General features: G+C 35.3%; 1 protein-coding gene across 2 annotated transcripts in view; it reads right to left on the bottom strand.

The window, feature by feature from the left end:
* Nucleotides 1–23,105, bottom strand: part of GALNTL6 (polypeptide N-acetylgalactosaminyltransferase like 6) — a 1,271,092-nt gene that overhangs the window by 726,099 nt on the left and 521,888 nt on the right. For both annotated transcript variants that reach the window (XM_010363999.2, XM_010364000.1), the window contains one exon: nt 14,631–14,769. In XM_010363999.2, coding sequence (XP_010362301.1) covers nt 14,631–14,769 — 139 coding nt within the window. The remainder of the gene's footprint in view (nt 1–14,630; nt 14,770–23,105) is intronic.

The following is a 23,105-nucleotide window of genomic DNA, read 5'->3' as shown; positions in this document are numbered from 1 at the left end:
CATCACTCTTAGAGCCCTCAAACTTAAGTGAATTTATTTCTTTTTTTCCTTTTAAAGTAATATCAGAAAATAAATACTTTCCATTTACATGATTGGTTTCAAATATATTCTTAATATTCATTAATAAATTTGTTCAAGTAACATTGGCATCTGACTCTATCATATTATTCAACATATTTTACTGATAATATAATCTGAAGAATGAAATGATAATATATTTTTAAGGATCTCTTAATTATATTAACATATTTCAGATTAAAATGAATATATATACACATATCATGTAAAATATGACATTTGGAACATTTCTCATATAATGGTAAATGAGTTAACATATTATTGCATAGAAACAATCATAATAAACAGGCAGAAAGTTATATTCTGAGATGCCTTTAGGGCTCATAGTCTAAATGGTTATGATTTTGTGCCATTTTGGAATAATCAAAGGAATTCCCTGAAATATTGATGGAGTGTCAATTCATTTCCAGTCAGTTTTATTAGGGTCTGTGTGGAAGGGAAACCAATTCAAAATACTACAATTTGTTTGACCTCATGGCTAGAGCAAAAATGATGTTTTAGACACCTTTATAAATAACAGTGCCAGCAATTTAGACTCCATACTAGTTTATTAATTGGTTAATTTATTGCCTACTAGTCTACTACAAGCATTGTAACGTGGCTTTAATGATAGATGACAGTTCAGGTAGTTCAGTTCTGTGAAATACAGATTTCCTAAGCAAAATTATCAGAATAGCTAATAATACTATATTTAGCAAACCAATTATTTAAAAATCTATACAAAGGGTCTGACATGTTCAGAAAGATAGGAAATTTCTTTATTTTCTTTCAATCTTTTGTCATTGCATGATTTCTTGCAAAACTATTTTGGTTCAGTTAAGGTTGTCTCTTTCCATTCTCAATAGAAGAATAAAATGTCAACTTGGCACCTGGGTAGTGACAAACATGCTATAAAGCATATCCGTATAAATCATTTCCAAGGACCAATTTACATAGTAATTGTGTTCATGTCAGCGTATTCAATTTTCAATGGCTGGTTTTAGTCACACTGTTTTTCTATTCTAATCTTGCCCATGTCAGTTACCTTTGATAAGGCAGTGATATCTAGTAATTTATTTTGCTTTTGACAGGTCTGAAAAATTAGTCTGGACTACCAAGTATATGTGAGCATGTTTGAATGAGGGGGTCATTACTATTTATTTATCCATGCAGTTATCCCTTTGTTTGCTCACTTATTCTATAGAAACCTATTTTGTAAATTGACATTTTATTTAGTAATCTAATTTAAATGTTATGTATTATGATTTTTTTTCTTTTTTTTTTTTTTTTTTTTTTTTTTTTTTTGAGACAGAGTCTCGCTCTGTCGCCCAGGCTGGAGTGCAGTGGCCGGATCTCAGCTCACTGCAAGCTCCACCTCCCGGGTTTACGCCATTCTCCTGCCTCAGCCTCCCGAGTAGCTGGGATTACAGGTGCCCGCCACGGCGCCCGGCTAGTTTTTCGTATTATTAGTAGAGACGGGGTTTCACCGTGTTAGCCAGGAGGGTCTCGATCTCCTGACCTCGTGATCCGCCCGCCTCGGCCTCCCAAAGTGCTGGGATTACAGGCTTGAGCCACCGCGCCCGGCTGTATTATGATATTTTATGTCTTTACTGAAGGATGAAATAATTTGTTGTGTTCCTGCAGCCACGTATTCATGAAGCATTGCAGAAATATAGTGGGTATGTAAGCTGTTGCTTTTTAAATAAATTTGAAAAGATTTCTGCCATTATTTTTCAGAATATTTTTTCTACTATTAACTCATCTTCCATCCTTCAGAAATGCCCCTTGTATACATGTTGGTTTGCTTGATGTTGTCCTGCATTTATCTGTGTTTACTTTTCTCCATTCTTTTTTCTTCTTATTCTCCATTGATATGGTTTGGCACTATGTCACCACCCAAATCTCATGTAGAATTATAATTTCCAATGTTGAAGGTGGGGGCTGGTGGGAGGTGACTGGATTATGGGGATGGTTTTGCACCATCCCTCTAGTGCTATCTCATAGAATTCTCACGAGATCTGGTTGTTTAAATGTGTGTAGCCCCTCTACCTTCACACTCTCTCTCCTGATCTACCACGTGAAGAAAGCGCCTACTTCCCCTTCCGCCGTGATTGTGAGTTTCCTGAGGCTTCTCCAGCCATGCTTCCTGTACAGTCTGCAGAACCACGAGTTAATTTAAACTTTTTTCCTTATCAATTAGCCAGTCTCAGGTAGTTCCTCATAGTAATGTGAGAAGGAATTCATACATTCATATTCCACAATCTCTATTTGTCTTCAAGGTTGGTGTTATAGGTGGTGAATCTGTATGGGTCTGTGGCAACCTTAATTCTTACCTCCTCAGAAGAAAGAATTCGACCGAGGGGGTGTAAGGTAGAGTGAAAGACCAAGGCAAGTTTTAGAGCAGGAGCGAAAGTTCATTAAAAAGCTTTAGAGCAGGCATGAATAGAAGTCACCGACACATGGAAGAGGGCCAAGTGCATGACTTGAGTGATCAAGTACATGGTTTGACCTTTTGACTTGGGGTTTCATATGTTGGCATGTTTCTAGGGTCTTGCAATACTTCTCCCCTGATTCTTCCCTTGGGTGGGCAGTCCGCATGCAGTGTGTTTACTGGAGTTGTACGAATGCTCACTTGAGGCGTTCTTCTCTTACCAATCTGAATGTTCCTAGAGGGTCATATACCAGTTAAACTCCACCATTTTGCCTCTTTGTGTGCATGGCTTGAGTTCACTTGCCCAGCTCCTGAGATCTTATCAGGAAGTTGCTGATCACCAGTTTCAGATGGTTCTCTCTATTAGAAGACTGCTTTTCCGTGGTGCCAGCTGTGACCAATTATTATCTTAGAAAGACGGTTTAATAACTGCCTGACCATCACCTGATGGTTGCCTGACATTTCTGGTGGTGGGGGATCCTCTCCTGCCCTGCTCATGTCTGCCTGACTACCTACTGTAACACTGATATTTCTTCCTTCTATCAGTTGCACTCTTCTCTTAAGCCACTCAAAATAACTTTTTATTTTAGCTATTGCAGACTTCAACTCTAGAAGTTTTGTCTGGTCTTTTTTGTGGTTTTCTAATTTCGCTCTTTATTTATGTTGTCTATTTAATGAAACATTATCATAATACTTTTCTTTGTTTCTTTTAATACGTTTCCTTTAGTTCAGTGGAGGTATTGATGATGGCTATTTTGGAGTCTTTTTCTGCTATATTTAATCTGATTTCTCTCACAGAGAGTTTGTATTACCTGCCTTTTTATTATTTTGGGGGGTCACACTTTACTGTTTCTTTGCATGGCTTATACGTTTTTGTTGGTAACAGGATATTTCAGATGATATATTTTAGCAACTCTAAGTACTGGTTATTCTACCTCCCACTTGGACTTGTTATTGTTATTTGCTTGCTTTTTTTTTAGTAACTGGCCTGACTACAGTAGCCCCCACCACCCAACCCCTACATCCATGGGGGATATGTTCTACAACCCTTAGTAGAAGCCTAAAACTGCAGATAGTACCTAACTCTATATTTATTATTATTTTCCAGTACAGACACACCTATGATAAAATTTAATTTATAAATTTGGCAGAGGAAGGGATTAACAACAATAATAATAAAATCAAACAATTTTAACAATATACTGTAATAAAAATTATGTTAATATGGTCTCACTTTCTCTCCAAATACTTTATTGTACTGTACTCATTTATTTTTTGACTATGATTGACCACAGGTAAATAAAGCCTCAAAAAGTGAAATCACAGATAAAAGAAAACCACTGTATTTTGGTGAAGTCTGTTTCTTTTCATCACATGGTTAAGTCTCCTGCGTGGCTCCTCGGGGAGCTGTGGCTTTGGGAACGCCCACATTCAGCCTAAGATGACAGCGGTATTCGCACGGGTTTCTTTCTCTCTTTCCTGACCACATCCCGCTGTTAAATACCACTAATTGCTGGTTGATTGCTTTCTTGTTTTTAACAATCCCCTAGGATATAAATTGTTCCACACACTAATCTATTCAATTTGTGGCTCATTTGAAGGATTAGTTTTTGAAGTTTCTCTGTGATATTTGTTCTGACACCAGAAGGCATCCTCCCAAGTTTCTCATTCTTTATTTCTCCATTGCAGAATGGCTGGCCTACAGTCTAGGCTGTGTCTTCATAAATATACAAACCACCACTGTCCAATTACTTTTCATCACAGTCTCTGCTGTTTTTCAGAGTGACCTTAGGTTTGAACTTTTCTATGCAATGTTGCAAAGAAGTCAGTTTCTTTGGGAAGATATTTGGTGCTATATGTTTTGTGCCTTGCTTCTCTCTTAGGCAAAATCTCTGAAGCAAAGCTCTGGAGATAAGGGTGGGGACAAGGCCAAGATGCCTGGAAAGACAACCTGCTCTAGAAAGTGAGCACTCAGAGAGAGGGGACTAGTAGCCTGAGAACGTCTCTGCTTGCATCACTCACGTGAAACCACCACATCACAAACTGGGCAAAATATAGTAAGGGCCTGAAGTATTGTCAGCATGCTATACCTGACGTAGAGCCTCTGTTTCATGTGTGTTGGCTAAGAGGAAGAAGAGATGCCCACCTCTGTACTATGATTACCCAAGGCTTTCTCTTAGTAAAAGGAAACAAGGAGCAGGATGAGAGATACTGAAGTCCTGCTCCTCCTAGGTAAATAGCTCTTGGATTCAGAGTGAGGCCAATAGAAAGCCCTGTGTTCTTGGTTGCATCTGTCTGAAGGAGTGTCTCTGACTTGCTGAGTTAGGAGAGAAGGATAGAGTGGTCCTCTTTCAGATACCACAAATTACTTTCTTACCAAATTTTCATAAATTGTCTTGAATAGATGTTTATTCCCTTTCTATTTGCCTTTAGGACCATTTCAAGAGACTTACATGTTTTTAAAGAAATAATTTTCACCAGCTTCATCAGGGAGCAAGTCAGGGGAGTACCTTATGCTGACATGCCAGAGTCAACCTTTGGATGACTTATTTATAAACTCATCTAAGTGCCTGTCACTCATATGCTTAATAAATAATTGTCAGATAACTAAAAATGTTCTTTGGGTAAGAGCACATTTGTTATTGAAAAATACTTATCAGGATTTCTAAACTTGATAAAGTATGTTTTAAGACAACGATTTAAGATAAAATTTATAGATAAGTTTTTCTTTTGTAAAATCAAGTACAATTATCTGTGAATATTTGAGAATGAAATTAATAGTTTTTAAGTGCACATTTAAAATATTCAAATCAAGAATCTTTATAAATGATATAAATTTATTAAAAATTTAAATGATTTCCTCTGTACTATGGTAACATGCACACTGATGGTTCAATCAATTCTGTTTAATGATTAAGTTCAAGAGAACACGTGATATGTCTACTTTAGTTTTTTAATTTGAATGAGCATTAGATTTACAGATTATCCTTTTGCCAAAATCACATTTGTTAATGTCATTGTTTGGCATCACAATCTAAGCGCTAGTGATTACTTTGACAATAGTTTAAGATTACATGGCTTGCTGATTTGGAAAGGAAGCTCCAGCATTCTCTTTAAAACAGCAGAATTTTCTTACAGACTCATTCTTTATTATATATAACCTAGAATCTTAAATCACTGTCTCTCATTTCAGTAAACTTCTGTGGGTAGGAGTAAAAAGAGGAAGAGTAAAATTTAGAAATACAGTTGCTAGATAAACCTTACAGAGCAACGTATATGATTACATCAAATTTTCAGATTTTTTTCTTTAAAGAGTTAAAATTATGAATCTATTTCTCAAACCTACACTTTTAGTTTTATTTGATACTTATCATAAGATTACAAAGGATATTCTTTGATATTCAACACACACGATTTTGAAGCAGCTATAGTTTATTTTCAGATTTTTTTTTTTTTGCATGTGCACTATTTTCCCATTGTTATCCTTTTAGACTGCAGTTCCCTTATCCTTGTCCTCATTCAGTCTTTCTTTTTTTGTTGTTTTTGTTGTTGTTGTTGTTGTTTTGGGGGGAATGGAGTTTCACTCTTGTTGCCCAGGCCAGAGTGCAATGGTGCGATCTCGGCTCACAGCAACCTCCGCCTCCTGGGTTCAAGTGATTCTCCTGCCTCAGCCTCCAGAATAGCTGGAATTACAGGCGCCCACCACCACACCCAGCTATTTTTTTCTATTTTTAGTAGAGATGGGGTTTCACCATGTTGGCCAGGCTGGTCTCGAATCCCTGACCTCGTGATCCACCCGCCTCGGCCTCCCAAAGTGCTGGGATTATAGGCATGAGCCATGGCACCCGGCCTCATTCAGCCTTTCAAAGATCCAGCCTCATGGTCTGTCAGTCACTCCAAAAAGCTTAATGTCTGACAAGTCTTAAACTGTGATCTCTCAAGGAAGATTTTTGTTTCACTAGGGACACACCTCTTAGTTACAGTGGTAAACATCTTTTGTCTCTTTCAGGCTTTAGTCAAGAATGAGAGGTATATCTAAATTTTTGTTGTTGTTATTTAATTATGGCTTTCTGTAATGACTCTTAGAACTAATGTACTAATGTCTGTATTACTGTGCATGCAATTGGTTTTCAAAAAATATTGAAGGGTACTCACTTAAATAACAGTTTTGAAAGATGGCTTCCGCCTGATTCTAGCCATTCCTTCTTTCAATCTGCTGCTTATCATTTAATTGTTTTATTTTTTAAGTAATATTTAGATGTACCCTAGGCTGGAATAGAGTTTGATTTAAAGGATACATTTCCCATCTCTATCTCTGTGGCAACATTCACACCTAATTAGAGTGCATGAACAGTCATTTTAGCTTATTTTGCTTCTGAATTCACTTGTAAACTTGTTGAATGAAGGTACTTAATCAAGTTCACAAGGATATCATAATAAAAATGGAAAAGGCAATCAACCAGTGCTATACACTTTTTATGTGGCTTTTGAAATTGAGAAATATAAAAAATTATTCTTGCATATTTTTGGATGGTTAAACTCAAATATGTTTGCCAATAAGTTCTAGAATTACAAAGACAAGAGTCGAAATGGATTACATTTTTCTATTATGCATAAATATAAAATAAAAACTTCATAGTATATTTACTAAATCTTATTTGAAAGAATTTGAATACATATTTATTCTTCCTAATAAACTCAGAATTGGCTCATAAAATCTATGTATTTACAATTTAAATTTTGAAATTAGAATACACTAGGTCTCCTTATATTTTACATCTCCATGATATGACTGGAAAATAAAAAAGGGAATCAGAAGATCATTATCAGAAGACAAAGAAACAACTGAATAGATCATGGTATTGCTGATTTGGTAAACCTCGTCCCAATTTTAATAATCTTAGTACATGGTGAACCTGAAGAAACTTGCATCCCTGCTTATGGAAACGAGCACATGAACATTCAAAATTGCCATTTGTAGCCGGGCGAGGTGGCAGGCGCCTGTAATCCCAGCTACTTGGGAGGCTGAGGCAGGAGAATGGTGTAAACCTGGGGGGCGGAGCTTGCAGTGAGCTGAGATCTGGCCAATGCACTCCAGCCTGGCCAACAGAGCAAGACTCTGTCTCAAAAAAAAAAAAAGAAAAAAAAAATTGCCATTTGACTTGTTCAGCATCACAATGCAAGTCATGCAAGTCAATATATTAGAATCATTATTCAATATACTTCATGGAAGGCAGGAGTATTTAGAATATAAGGCACTGAAAAATCAAGAGTTTGCTCAAAATTCTGTATATGTTGAGAAATAGCCTATAGTGCTTACTTTGTAAGTACTTCATGTAAGTACGGGGTAAGTGTATACTATTTATCACAGGAGAAGACTCCTTTTCTCTAGAGATGTTCCCATGTGGCAGGACAGTCGTTAGACAAACACACCTGGCCTTTCTCCACCTTTTCAGAGTTTCTTTCCAGGAGAAAGAGATTTGTGGGTTTGGGTTACAAAGGTTACTGCAGTTGGCCAGCTCCGTCTTCATTTCTTTCTGCTTTGGAACCTGCTTGCCTGCAAAGATCAGTCATCTTATTCTGCCATCCATGACTTAAGTGTGACAATTTCGCGTGTGTTATCCAGCAATGTCTGTGACTTGAAGACTGAATGTGCCTCATTCTGGACTTCACTATTGAGTATAATACTTGGCCTGCATCTAAACCATGCTCACCAATAGAATTTCAACAATAATAAAGAGAATGTTTTCATAGCAAATCATTTCTAGGGCCATCACTCAAATGGTTCTGAAACTACAGGAAACAGGGCTACATTAGTCTGGTATAACCGCAGCCCTACTGAAAATAATCATATAATCCAAGAGGTTGTAAAGATTCTCTTAGACAGAAATAGTTTTAGCTTCATGGCTTCGACAATCAGTGGAGAATTGAGTGTTAAGAGAACACTCTGTGATACTTCATACCCCATTTGTTGTCAAAGTCATGAAGTTAAAACTGTTTCTACCTGGGCAATATTAGTGATATAAAAAAAGATAAAAAGTCACAATACAAAGTGAGACTATATTAATTTTAAAGTATCTCAGCTACTCAGCCACATTAGAAGTCTATCTCGGGTAACATGTATGTGCATAAGTATTTATCTATATAAACACATAAACTTTTATAACAGCCAAAAGAAAAATGAAACTCATATCAAAGATGCATTTACCCAAAATTGCTGTGAAGCCTACTTCAACTCTCCTATTAGAATGGTTCTTCTATCTCTTTATGTCAATTATTGCTTTTTTCATAGATATGAATTTTTCTTACCCACATTAATTACGTTAATTATATCATGCTTATAGGGTATTTGTGATAACTTTTGATGAATTTTTCCATATCCAGGGAATAACACTTGCTTAAAAATTCTCCAATTTTATCTTAGCAACAACATATTCATGCACAAATTTATTAGAGTTTCTTTTCTATATAGGCCATTCTTACACAGTTTTCTATTTCCCTGTATTATATGTATATTTCAAATAGATGGCTTATGTCTCCCATCCTGAACTATAAGTTAAATAAGGTGCTCCATAGCATGCAAAGCATATACGTGACATCTCAGGTAGACGACTACATACAAAGACATGGCAAAATCAATATACAAGTGGAGAAAAGCTTAAAGTGTGGCAAAATAAAACCAGGCCACCGAGATATCCATTGACTGGACATTTGTCATACAGAAGTGCTCATTGTAAAATTCTTCGGCCAGGCGCGGTGGCTCAAGCCTGTAATCCCAGCATTTTGGGAGGCCGAGACGGGCGGATCACGAGGTCAGGAGATCGAGACCATCCTGGCTAACACGGTGAAACCCCGTCTCTACTAAAAATACAAAAAAACTAGCCGGGCGAGGTGGCGGGCGCCTGTAGTCCCAGCTACTCAGGAGGCTGAGGCAGGAGAATGGCGTAAAACCGGGAGGCGAAGCTTGCAGTGAGCTAAGATCTGGCCACTGCACTCCAGTCTGGGCGACAGAGCGAGACTCCGCCTCAAAAAAAAAAAAAAAAAAAAAAAAAAATTCTTATCAACATTGTATTAAATAAAATATAAAGATAAGATGTTCTAAAGAGAGATTCAGGCTGATCACAGGCACTATGGATACAGACATGACTTGGCACTAACAGAGGAAGGGAGTGAATATTAAAAATACATCAAGTATGTGCTAAAAAATATGTATAAAAATCAACCAGGGTCAGGCACAGTGGCTCATGCCTAGAACCCCAGCACTGTGGGATGCCAAGCCAGGCAGATTGAGGTTGGGAGTTTGAGACCAGCCTGACCAACATGGAAAAACCCTGTCTCTACTAAAAATACAAAATTAGCCAGGCGTGGTGGTGCATGCCTGTAATCCCAGCTACTTGAGAGGCTGAGGCAGGAGAATTGCTTGAACCCCAGAGGCAGAGGTTGCAGTGAGCTGAGATTGTGCCATGACATTCCAGCCTGAGCAACAAGAGTGAAACTCTGTCTCCAAAAAAAAAAATAAAAATAAAAATAAAAAATCAACCAAAAGTGTAGGGCTAGGAGTATATAAAAAAAGACTAAAAAATTTTACATACCAAAGCATAGATAGTGTAAGAAGCTGAAACAATTTGTAAGATAGAGAGATGTTAAGAGTATTTGGAAGAAATATTAAAAAATTAAAAACAAAAGTGAAAAGCTTGAAATTTATTTTTTGGATAAAAGTAAGACTGATCTGTTGCGGGAAGTCAGGGACCCCAAATGGAGGGACTGGCTGAAGCCACAGCAGAAGAACATAAATTGTGAAGATTTCATGGACACGTATTAGTTCCCCAAATTAATACTTTTGTGATTTCTTACACCTCTCTTTACTGCAATCTCTGAACATAAATTGTGAAGATTTCATGGATGCTTATTACTTCCACAATCAATACCCTTGCGATTTCCTATGCCTGTCTTTATTTTAATCTCTTAATCTCATCATCTTCCTAAATTGAGGAGGATGTATGTTGCCTCAGGACCTTGTGATGATTGCATTAACTGCAACATTGTTTGTAGAGCATGTGTGCTTGAACAATATGAAATCTGGCACCTTGAAAAAAGGAACAGGATAATAGCAATGTTCAGGGAACAAGGGAGATGGCCTTGGACCCTGACTGCCAGTGAGCCGGGTGGAACGGAGCCATATTTCTCTTCTTTCAAAAGCAAATAGCAGAAATATCGCTGAATTCTTTTTCTCAGCAAGGAACATCCCTGAGAAAGAGAATACGCCTCCGAGGGTAGGTCTATGAATGGCTCCCAAGGGGTCAGCCGTCTTTTACGGTCGAAGCGGAAGGGAAGAAATAAGCCCTGGTCTCCTGTAGTGCTCCCAGGCTTATTAGGACAAGGAAATTTCTGCCTAATAAATTTTGGTCAGACAGGTTGTTTGCTCTCAAACCCTGTCTCCTGATAAGATGTTATCAATGACAATGCATGCCCGAAACTTCATTAGCAATTTTAATTTCACCCTGTCCTGTGGTCCTTTGATCTTGCCCTGCCTCCATTTGCTTTGTGACACTTTATTACCTTGTGAAGCATGTGATCTCTGTGACCCACAACCTATTCATACACTTCCTCCCCTTTTGAAAATCACTAATAAAAACTTGCTGGTTTTATGACTCAGGGAGCATCACGGAACCTGCGGACATGTGATGACTCCCCCGGACGCCCAGCTTTAAAATTTCTTTCTTTTGTACTCTTTCCTTTTATTTCTCAGACCAGCCAATGCTTAGGGAAATAGAAAAGAACCCATGTTAAATATCGGGGATGGGGTTCCCCCGATACTGATCAAGTTACTGCACACATGCCAATATACTGTCTTTCGTCTATGGCTCGTAATTAATGATATCTAGTGCTGATTCGGAAATAATAAAGACAAAAAAGCAGTTTATTTTTATACTAGTGAAGAAGAAATGAATCAGGAAATTTCTTTTAAAAATACCTATGCATTAGGATTTCTGAAATGACTTGTCTTAAATATTCTTCATAGTGAACTAGAATGTGCACTACATATCAAAACATATAAAACCATGATTTTTTTTTAACTAAATATGAGAATATGAAAGAGTGCAGAGCACTTAAATATACAGGAAGTGACCAACATAGTTTATCACATGGCATAAGTCTGGCTAGTATGCTTTAGAATAAGTTTGAGTTCAGTTAAATGTCAAGATAGGAGTCCCCATATCTTCCATTGCAAAATCCTAGAATAAAGAAAAATAAACTCTTCCCTGCTAGCACTCTGAGACAGTAGTTTCAGTTGGATTACTGAAAAGGAAAAGTTTCTTAGAACTATTATGTTTTATTTTAAAAGTCATACAAAGTTTGCATTCTGTTCTATAGATTGTGTCAATATAAAAACGCTATGGTCCATCAGTTTCAGCCTAGTTAAATAGATAATACTGAAATATGTCACAAGTTGATCTTATAATTTCAAAGAGCACTTACACAGAGCATACTCTTGTGGTTAAATGTACCTGCCTTTGGTGAAGCACAGATGAAATCAAAAGCATAATACTTTAAACAATGGGAACCTGTGAGGCATTCTTTGGCTCTCCGTTTCCTGCAGGTGGAGCACTGGCAAAATCAGAGGTGACATCAGACTCCTCTTCCAGCATTGCTGAGAGTCAAATACTGACCTCACCAAAGTCAACCTTATTCTTGGTAGTATCAGGCTTAACACTTTATTTTTATCCATTTCAAACCCTCTCAAGGTTTTTGTTGTTGTTGTTGGTTTGTTTTCATATTTTTTCCTTTTTTTCTTACTACATGACCACTTGTCCTATTTAATATCCAGCCTTAATAACTAAGTTGGAATATTATCACAGATTATATTTTGGCCATAGTTTTCTTCTGTAACATTTATTATAATGCTTTCCTCATACTGTAAATTCAGTAACCCTAATAAAAATTTCAGAATTTATTTTACATCTTTCCATTTTTTTCCCCATTATTACATGAGAACATCTTTTCTTAAAAGATGGTGATCACACTACAAATAGTCTTTGAGAAGAATGGGAATAACTGCCTTCTTTTGACTTCAGTGATTTTCTGCACTGTTTCTAAACTTGTCATTATTTCCACTTGAATACACGTTAAGAGATTGAGATTAAAAGGGTGGGGGTGGGGGCCAGGCGCGGTGGCTCACGCCTGTAATCCCAGCACTTTGAGAGGCTGAGGCGGGCAGATCACAAGGCCAGGAGATTGAGATCATCCTGGCTAACATGGTGAAACCCTGTCTCTACTAAAAATACAAAAAATTAGCCGGGCGTGGTGGCCGGCCACTGTAGTCACAGCTACTGAGGAGGATGAGGCAGGAGAATGGTGTGAACCCAGGAGGCAGAGCTTGCAGTGAGTCGAGATCATGCCACTGCACTCCAGCCTAGGCAACTCCGAAGTGTAGGGGCAGGGAGGAACTGGATAGATAGAAATTATTCTCTTAGCATATTTATTATGCCAACAATGCGATTTAATGCATCTTTGATTATGTGCAATTAGGTATTAAAATTTCTCATAACTAGACATGTTCTTGGTCAGTGAGAATTACTGTAGATAATTTCAGGTAACCTGGGGATAATTTGGTTGGTTAAAAGGCCTGCGTCAATATATAAAGCACTCAATTTAGGAAAAAAAATGATTTGTTCTTCACATTAATCCTCTTTTTAACTATATTGGGAAATGCAACTTCATATAAAACATGAGGAGAAAAACAGTAATTACTTCATAATTTTAAATAAATTTCTGAAGATATAAAATGGCAACTAGAAAATAGTTTTTCAAATCATAATGTACTGATATTTTTCTAAAGGGTCAATTATCTTTGCACAAAGTTAAGGAGTTTTATTTGCTTTAAATTACTGGTTTAATTTAGATTTCTAATTCTTATTTTAATTAGTTGCCCTGTTTTTTTTTTTTTTTTTTTTTTTTCCTTTTCTTTCTCTCACACCAGGGTTTCCAAAGGAAACTTGTTGGGTTGTCGTGGGTGGAAGCATAGCTGTATTAGTACTGTTAGATAGATTTATCAGATACAGGTGCCAATACTACATTCCAAATTTTTATCACTTTCCATGTTCTCGGTATCCTTTGGTGTTGTTTATGCTATCGGATAAACGATAACACAGTAAAATGAAAAGTACAGTAAGTGATGTTAGAGGTAGATGGGGGTGGGTAGAGAAAAGATGGATTTTGGGTAAGTATATATAGTACTATAATTTAAACTATAATATGCAGTTAAATTCAATACAAACTGAACTCCCTGTCAATAGACAAGCCACAAGTCATTCATAAAGTGACAGGAAATTGAACTAACAATCATTACTTATTACTATTATTATTATTATTATTATTTTTGAGACTGAGTCTCGCTCCGTTGCCCGGGCTGGAGTGCAGTCGCGGATCTCAGTTCACTGCAAGCCCCGCCTCCCAGGTTCACGCCATTCTCCTGCCTCAGCCTCCCGAGTAGCTGGGACTACAGGCACCCGCCACCTCGCCGAGCTAGTTTTTTTTTTTTTTTTGTATTTTATAGTAGAGACGGGGTTTCACCATGTTAGCCAGGATGGTCTCGATCTTCTGACCTCGTGATCCGCCTGTCTCGGCCTCCCAAAGTGCTGGGATTACAGGCTTGAGCCACTGTGCCCGGCCTCATTACTTATTACTTTTGGATTATGGATGAATTCATTTAGGGTATTCTTTATGAAAATGCAACAACCATGGCACTAAATCTGTCTGGGGTGAGAATTAAGTTCATAGAAGACATGCACATGTAGACAGTTCTGGTAGCTCTAATAACCAGCAAAAAATATTTGCTTTGTAATTTACATGATCAAAAGTTTAAAGTATGGACATTGTCTTAAAAGATTTCATTTTAATGAGTTAACACAGTCAACAAAAATTTGTATTTAATATTTTTCAGAATTATTTTGAAATGTTAATGGTTACTCCAATTTAGATCAAGTATATTTAAGATGATGCAATATGAGTTTTATCAAAATTATTGGGATAAAATATTTGGTTACATATCTCACAGTGATACACATTTTAAAAAACAATCAAAGGACAAAACAAACAAACCAAAAAAACCCACCCTGATCACTGATATCCTGATACTCACTTAGCGTGACGAATATCTGGCAGAGACCTCTCTAGCGCAATGTTGTTGCTGACGAAAATATTAAAACCATTTTCCCTGTAAGCTGAGTCATCATGGTCCTCTTCAGTAAGGGGGTAAGGTTTCCCATGTTCACCTTTCCCTAGTAGGAGAAAACAAAAGGAGATTATCATCTCTCTAAAAGCCATTTTATCTTCTAGAACAGATATGAAGACTGGAATGTGTATCATCACCTATTGCTGTGCTCTGCAGAAGGAGCTAGTACTAAGATTTTATTATATTATTTTATTTTAATTGCCTTTAAGTAAACGAAATATACTCAATATAAAAAGCAAACAACACAGAAGTAGAAAGTGTAATCTCACATTGCAGAACCACTGTCAAAATTTTTAGTGTATGTTTATTAATATTTGTATGCAGATTCTAATACATATACTGATTTGTAATTTGACTTTTTCCAGAATAATTGTATACTTTTCATTTACTTACAACACTTGATGTTATTTGATTGTATTCCAATTTACACCATTCCACTGAAAACATACTATTATTTCTAATTTTCCCATTACAATGAAAATCTTTGCTTTTCACAGTTATGCATTTTTGAAAGGGAAGCATAAAGTACTAGAAATGGAATTACTGAGATATCTTTAAAGTACTTACAAGAGTTTTGACACATCCTGAGACACACTGTAAATTTCCAACTTCATCAGTAAAATATATATTCCTCATATTTTAGTTTGATATTTCTTGATTACTATGAATTAATAATTTCTTATATTTTTATCATTGGTATTTCTTTCACTGTGAAATGACTGTTCAAGCATTTTTAAAAACAATTTTTGTTTTTTTACATACTATTTTATATTTTTGTTAATTATATGTGCTGCAAATATTTTTTAATTAAATCTAATTAATTTTTTAATCCAGATTTTATTGTTTTCTTTTATAATTTCTCATTTTATATTTTACATATTTACAAAGAAAGTCTTCCCTAGTCCAATATCATTTTTAGTATCCATTTAAAAACTCAGAGTTTTATTTTATCTATTAAAATTTTTGAAACATCCGGAATATGTTTTGGTGTGAGAAGTGAGATAAATATAATTTTTATTTTTTTCAAAACAAAAGTTCAGGCAGTTATAGAAATACCATTTATTGAGGTTGGTCACAGTGTCTCAAGTCTGTAATTCCAGCACTTTGGGAGGCCAAGGCACGCTGATCAACTGAGGCCAGGAGTTTGAGACCTGCATGGCCAACCTGGCGAAATGCTGTCTCTACTAAAAATACAAGAATTAGCCAGGCGTGGTGGCGCACACCTGTAATCCCAGCTACTGGGGAGGCTGAGGAATGAAAATCGCTTGAACCCAGAAGGCAGAGGTTGCAGTAAGCCAAGACTGGGCCACTGCACTCCAGCATGTGTGACAGAATGAGACTCTGTAATTAAAAAAAAGAAAAAAATTATTGAGTAATTTGCTTTTTTCTTCCCTGCTTTAAAACACTACATACAAAATTTTGTACACTTGCTCATGCATATTTAAAAATTACCATGGCATTTCACTGTTATGCCAATGCTTGCACTGGAAACATCATGGTAGTAACCTCTTTTAATGTATGCAAAGCCATTTCTTACCGTATTCTTTTTCCAACTAATAACATGTTTACTTTTCTGTATGAACTGTTTAATAAAATGGCCTTTCTGGATTTTGTTTTTTAGATTACATTAGATTTTCTCGTTCATTCTTATATAATTGATATTTTTATATGTATCAGCTATTTTTCAAGTGTTCTGCCCTTGGACCTCAGTGGCATTTTATACAATTTTCATTCTTTTAGTCCTATGCAATTTTTGGTAAATTTTTGTAGATGTGTTTTATCTTCATTGTATTATGTGTAGTACCCTTTCTTTCATTACATTTTTCTAAATGGCACACACTAAAATTATATATTTTTATACTTCTTATTCAGACACCATACTGAACTATTTTTTAAATAATTTTAAAAAAACTAGTGTTTTACAGATACACAATATTTATTTCAAATAATAATATCTTGCTTCCTCTTTCTTCATAACTCACAATTTCTTATCGAAATTGTTAACAATAAATAATTTTTAACAGACATTTACTCTGGTCTTGACTTTAATACAATTGTTAAGTATTACAGATTTAAGCTGAGTAATTAATATGTATTTGTATGTGTATGTGTTTGAGTGTCTAATAATATGTATTTATAATTCATCATTTAAGAAAGAATATTTCTAGTACCCTTTAAAACAAGGTTTTTATTCATTCATAGGATATGGAAGTTTAAAAAATACTTTTTAAAAATCTTTAGAGATTTTTACATTTTTCACTTTAGTAACCTTGATTTACAAACATGTTATTCATTTTGTATTACTAGAATTCAAGATTTTGTTAGGAAATTTGGTTTCCATATCAGTGATTCCTCAGAAAAAAAGGCATCTTTCTTTTCTTAGTTTCTTACTACTACTGCCCTTAAATTCAATAGCGCTGACCACCAAGATCAAATGGCTGGGGATTGATAAGAAATTATATTCTCACAAAGCAGACTGAAAACCTCTCCAATCAAAGGAAAAGAAACAATATATTTAAAGACATTTGGCCTCAAAAAACCAAAACCAAAAACAAAAAGCAAAACTTCATCTTCTTTGCTTCCCTGTTTGATTTCTTAGGAGAAAATGTCACTTATTACTTTTCAACCTAAATGGAAAATAAATCAGTGAGAAATTTCATATCTATAACAGCTAGTTATTGAGCATCCATAATGTACAAAGTATTGTGTTAAATTACTTCATATAAATTTTTTAACCCCACACAGTTACATCTTGGAATAAACATTGTGCTACCTAAGTTACATGTAAATAAATAAAAGAGAGACTAATGCTCACTAGCACTTCCATAGTTACAAATTAGCCATATACCGTGGGGAAATGTTTAAAAGACATAAATCTTTCTCCCATTAATGACAAAATTAGCTGTAAGGTCTCTTGGACTTATATAGTCTGTGGTTTTAACTAGATCTATGTAATTCCATAAATCCTATTTAAAAAGAAAATTTTATGCCAGGTGCAAGTCAATAAATGTGATACACCACATACACAGAATTAACAAAAAAATCATATGATTATCTCAATAGATGCAGAAAAAGCATCTGACAAAATCCTGTGTCCCTTTATGATGAAAACCTTCAGTAAAACTGGCATAGAGGGGACACACCTCAAAGTAATAAAAGCTATTTATGACAAACCCACAGGCAACATTATATTGAATGGGGCATTGAGGGGGGGGGGGGGGTGCGGAGTTCAAAGCATTCCCCTGAGAACTGCAACAAAACAAGGATGCCCACTTTCACCACTTCTTTTCAACATGGTACTGGAAGTCCTAGCCAGGGCAATCAGACAAGAGAAAGAAATAAGGGGCATCCAAATTGGTAAAGAAGAAGTCAAACTGTCATGGTTCACCAATGATATAATTATGTACCATGAAAACCCTAAAGAGTCATCCAAAAAGCTCCTAGTTTACTAGTTTACTGAATTCATTTATCAGTAAAAATTCATTTACTGATTTTCCCATTACAATGAACATCTTTACTTTTCACAGTTATGCATTTTTGAAAGGGAAGCATAAATTCCTAGAAATGGAATTACTGAGATATCTCTAAAGTACATATAATGGTTTTGACACATCCTGACACACACTGTACATTTCCAACTTCATCAGTAAAATATATATTTTTCATATTTTAATTTGACATTTCTTGATTACTACGAATTAATAATTTCTTATATTTTTATCATTTGTATTTCTTTCACTGTGAAATGATTGTTCAAGCATTTTTAAAAACAATTTTTGTTTTTTACATACTATTTTATATTTGTGTTAATTACATATGTTGCAAATATTTTATTTTATTAAATCCAATTAATTTTATCAGTAAAAATTCATTTAATGATAAATGAATTCAGTAAAGTTTCAGTATACAAAATCAATGACTACAAATCAGTAACACTGCTGTGTACCAACAGTGACTAAGCTGAGAATCAAATCAACAACTTAACCACTGTTACAAGAGCCAATTAAAAAAAAAAAAAAAAACTTGGGAATACACCTAACCAAGAAGGTGAAATATTTCTACAAGGAAAACTACAAAACACCACTGAAATAAGTGACTGATGACACAAACAAATGAAAACACATCCCATGTTCATGAATGGGTAGAATCAATATTGTGAAAATGTCTATACTACCAAAAGCAATCTATACATTTAATGCAATTCCAATCAAAACGCTATCATAATTCTTCATAGAACTAGAAAAAGTAATCCTAAAATTCATATGGAACCAAAAAAGATCCCACATAACCAACGCAAGAATAAGAAAAAAGAACAAATCTGGAGGTATCACATTACCAGACTTCAAATTATACTACAAGGCTATAGTTATCAAAACAGCATGATATTGGTATAAAAACAGGCAAGTACACCACTGGAACAGAATAGAGAGCCCAGAAATAAAAGCAAATACTTACAGCAAACTGATTTTTGACAAAGTGAACAAAAACACAAAGTAGAGAAAGGACATCCTATTCAACAAATCGTGCTGGAATAATTGTCAAGCTACATACAGAAGAACAAAACTGGATCCTCATCTCTCAATTTATACAAAAATCAATTCAAGATGGATCAAAAACTTAAATCTTAGACCTAAAATCATAAAAATCCTAGAAGATAAAATCAGAAAAAGCCTTCTAGACATTGGTTTAGGCAAAGACTTCATGGCCAAGAACCCCAAAGCAAATGCAAGAAAAACAAAGATAAATAGATGGGACTTAATTAAACTCAAAAGTGTCTGTGCAGGAAAACATATAATCAGCAGAGTAAACAGACAACCAACAGAGTGGGAAAGCATCTTCATAACCAACAGAGTGGGAAAGACAACCAACAGAGTGGGAAAGCATCTTCATAGTTTTATGCATCTGACAAAGGACTAACATTCAGAATCTACAAGCAACTCAAATCAGCAAGAAAAAAAAAAAAAAATTCCATCAAAAAGTGAGCTAAGGACATGAATAGACAGTTCTCCAAAGAAGATATACAAATGGCCAACAAACACATGAAAAAGTGCTCAGTATCACTAATTATGAAGGAAATCCCAATGAAAACCATAATGTAATACCATCTGACTCCTGTGAAAATGGCCATAATTTAAAAATCATAAAATAGTGGATGTTGGTGTGGATGTGATTAAAAATGAACACTTTTACACTGCTAGTGGGAATGTAAACCAGTACAACCACTATGGAAAAGAGTATGGAAATTTTCTAAAGAACTAAAAGTAGAATTACCATTTGATTCACAAGCCCACTACTGGGTATCTACTCAGAGGGAAAGAAGTCATTATAAGAAAAAGACACTTACATATGCACGTTTATAACAGCACAATTCACAATTGCAAAAATATGGAACCAGCCTAAATGCCCATTAAACAATGAGTGTATAAAGAAAATGTGGCATATACATACCATGGAATACTACTTAGCCAAAAAAAAAAGGAATGAAATAATGGCATTTACAGCAACCTGGATGGAGTTGGAGACCATTATTTTAAGTGAAGTAACTCAGGAGTGGAAAATCCAACATCATATGTTCTCACTTATAAGTGGGAGCCATGATATGAGGAAACAAAGGCATAAGAATAATATTATGGACCCTGGGCACTCAGGGGTAAGGGTAAAGGCACTCACTGGGGACAGTGTACACTGCTCAGGTGATGGGTACACCCAAATCTCAGAAGTCACCACAAAAAAATGTATCCATGTAAATGTTTTCCCAAAACTGTGCAAATAATAAAAAAAGAAAATTGTACTGTAAAGTAGCCTTTCCTTTCTTCAACTTATTTATTTATTTATTTATTTATTGGAGATGGAGCTTTCGCTCTGTCAACGAGGCTGGAGTGCAGCGTTGTGATCTCGGCTCATCGCAAGCTCCACCTTCCAAGTTCAAGCGATTCTCCTGCCTCAGCCTCCCGAGTAGCTGTGATTGCAGGCACCTGCCACCATGCCCAGCTAATTTTTGTATTTTTAGTAGAGACAGGGTTTCACCACATTACCCAGGCTGGTCTTGAACTTCTGGTCTCAGGTGATTTTCCCAGGTAGGCCTCCCAAAGTGCTGAGATTACAGGCATGAGTCACCGCTCCCAGTCAATATATTTTTATTTTTAAATTCATATGCCCTAAGTAAAATGTATACATCCACCCGAAGCTTCTTTTAAAACATTTTTGTACAGTTATTTTTAGAGCTGAGCCTTTAGATTGAGTCACTTCTAAGAGTATAAAATAAAAATTTAAAGCTATCCATTCATTAGAACATTTGTCAATTAAAGGGAAATTTATTTTATTTGTACATCAATTTGGTGTTCAGAGTGATGAATCTCATGAGATAAAGCTTTTTAAATGAATGAATGATTCTCTAAAGGTATAAAACAAAACTCGTGAGTCACCAATTATGGCGTACTAGACATTCCTTCTTTGCAGTTGTGAGAATAGGATTTAAAATGGTACACTTTTATACATAAAGCCAGCAGTTTTTACTGAAAATTCTATCAACTCATCTTAAGTTCTAATAGGTAGAGCATCATGGTCTATATTGTCTCATACAGTTTTACATTGCTTTTGCAAACAACAAAACAAAATAAAGTAGAAGACTCTAAAGAAAAAAAAATTGTATGTTTGAATATTTATGATAATATTCAGATGTTTTAACAGTGGTTATTTCTCTACTGCTACACCTATTTCAACACTAAAATTTATAATATAATTTACTATTATCAAATATAAAATCAATTCAGCATCTTTCTTTAAATATGAGACTTAGTATACCATCTGCTATGTTCAAAATAGTATGGAAGGTATGTGAGATGTTTTAAATAATCAAAATATACAAATTAAATATCACATTTAAATGTATAAGTATTAAGCAGAAAAATTGCTGTCTTATAAATATATCTTTGATACTATGTATACTCAAGGCAGATAGTAGATACTTAACATGAAATTTATGTTAATTTTCTAATTGTGTACCTGGCATTTTTTCCCCAGCTAAATGACATTTTATTAGTATGGCAGTCTTGTACATTGGCATGCCTACCAATTTTTGATGTGTTTATTGATCATCTACTATATGCAACACTGGGTAGGGAAATTGAAAATATGGATAGTATAACCCCAGGCCTGAAACAGCTAGAAATATTCTATGATTGAAAAGATATAGGGAAAACTTATAAACCAGCAATTGTGAAGTGGTAACATATTTGTGGAATTGAATGAAGTAAACAATTAGCCCTAGAAGAGTTTCAAAATTGTGGCAAACTAATGAACTTTGTATAAACTGGAAACTCCAACTAGGAAAAGTGAGATTTCAGCTCAAATTGGAAGAAGAATAGAGAATTAAAATAGTTTTTGTGTTAAGTATGGGGCTAGGGAGACTTTACATAAGAAGAAATGGGGGTGAATGAATTTGTACAGACAGGGCTGTTGGGCTGTTGAAAATCCTGTTTGGAACATAATAAAATTGATCTAAATAGAGATCTCATAAGATGGAATACTGAGAGATAAAGTAGGTTTATGTCAGAAGGAGAGAAAAAAAAAAAAACCTGTTGGTGACACTTCGAAGTATTTTAACTATTTCTTACAACTAAGTAGAATACAAGAAAAACTTAAATCAGTGTTTTTACACTTTTTCTGAGGAATCTTGAGCATAAGCAGTTGAAACACTCAAGAATTTTTATAGTCAGACCTCTGCTCATATATGATTTTTTGGAGAAATTTTTCATAATTAACACAATTAAACCAGCATCACCAGGACATCAGGACCTAGTTCCCAAATTTGCTTTCCCCCCCCCCCATATATTACTTACTATTCTACATTTATGTTTTCACCTATTAACTGACTAATGTTCCCACTGGGATGTATGCTCCCCAGAAGCAGGAACTTTTTGATCTTCATCGTAATGTCTCCAGCAGCTAGAAGAGTGACTGCCACATAACAGGTACACCACACATGTTTTGTGAGCATATGAAAAGGAGGTGCTAAGAATTTGGGCTTATTACTCGGGGGAAATGAAGAAAGATATTCGTTTATTTATTCAAAAGCACATATTAAGCACCTATTCTGTGACAAGGTCTGGGGATGAAATGAGGAACACTACTGTTATTAACTTTGATATCAAGTTTGAGAGAAAAAAACCCAGAATACTGTGATTTAAAATATATTTTAATAATCTATAAGAGCATTGAGAGCTGGGACTGTGTCTTTCTGTCTTTGGGTGAGAAATCATTAGTATAGTGATTTGTTCCCCTGTGAAAGGAATGGAGAAAAGAATTAATGTACTTTGTACTATGAGGCAGACAAAGGATTTATCACAATGAGATGGGACCGATAAACAGACAGGAACTACT

Source organism: Rhinopithecus roxellana, chromosome 2 (genome assembly GCF_007565055.1).
Source record: "Rhinopithecus roxellana isolate Shanxi Qingling chromosome 2, ASM756505v1, whole genome shotgun sequence".
NCBI lineage: Eukaryota > Metazoa > Chordata > Mammalia > Primates > Cercopithecidae > Rhinopithecus > Rhinopithecus roxellana.
The sequence above is the reverse complement of the archived record's forward strand: the minus strand, read 5'-3'. Positions and strand labels throughout refer to the sequence as shown.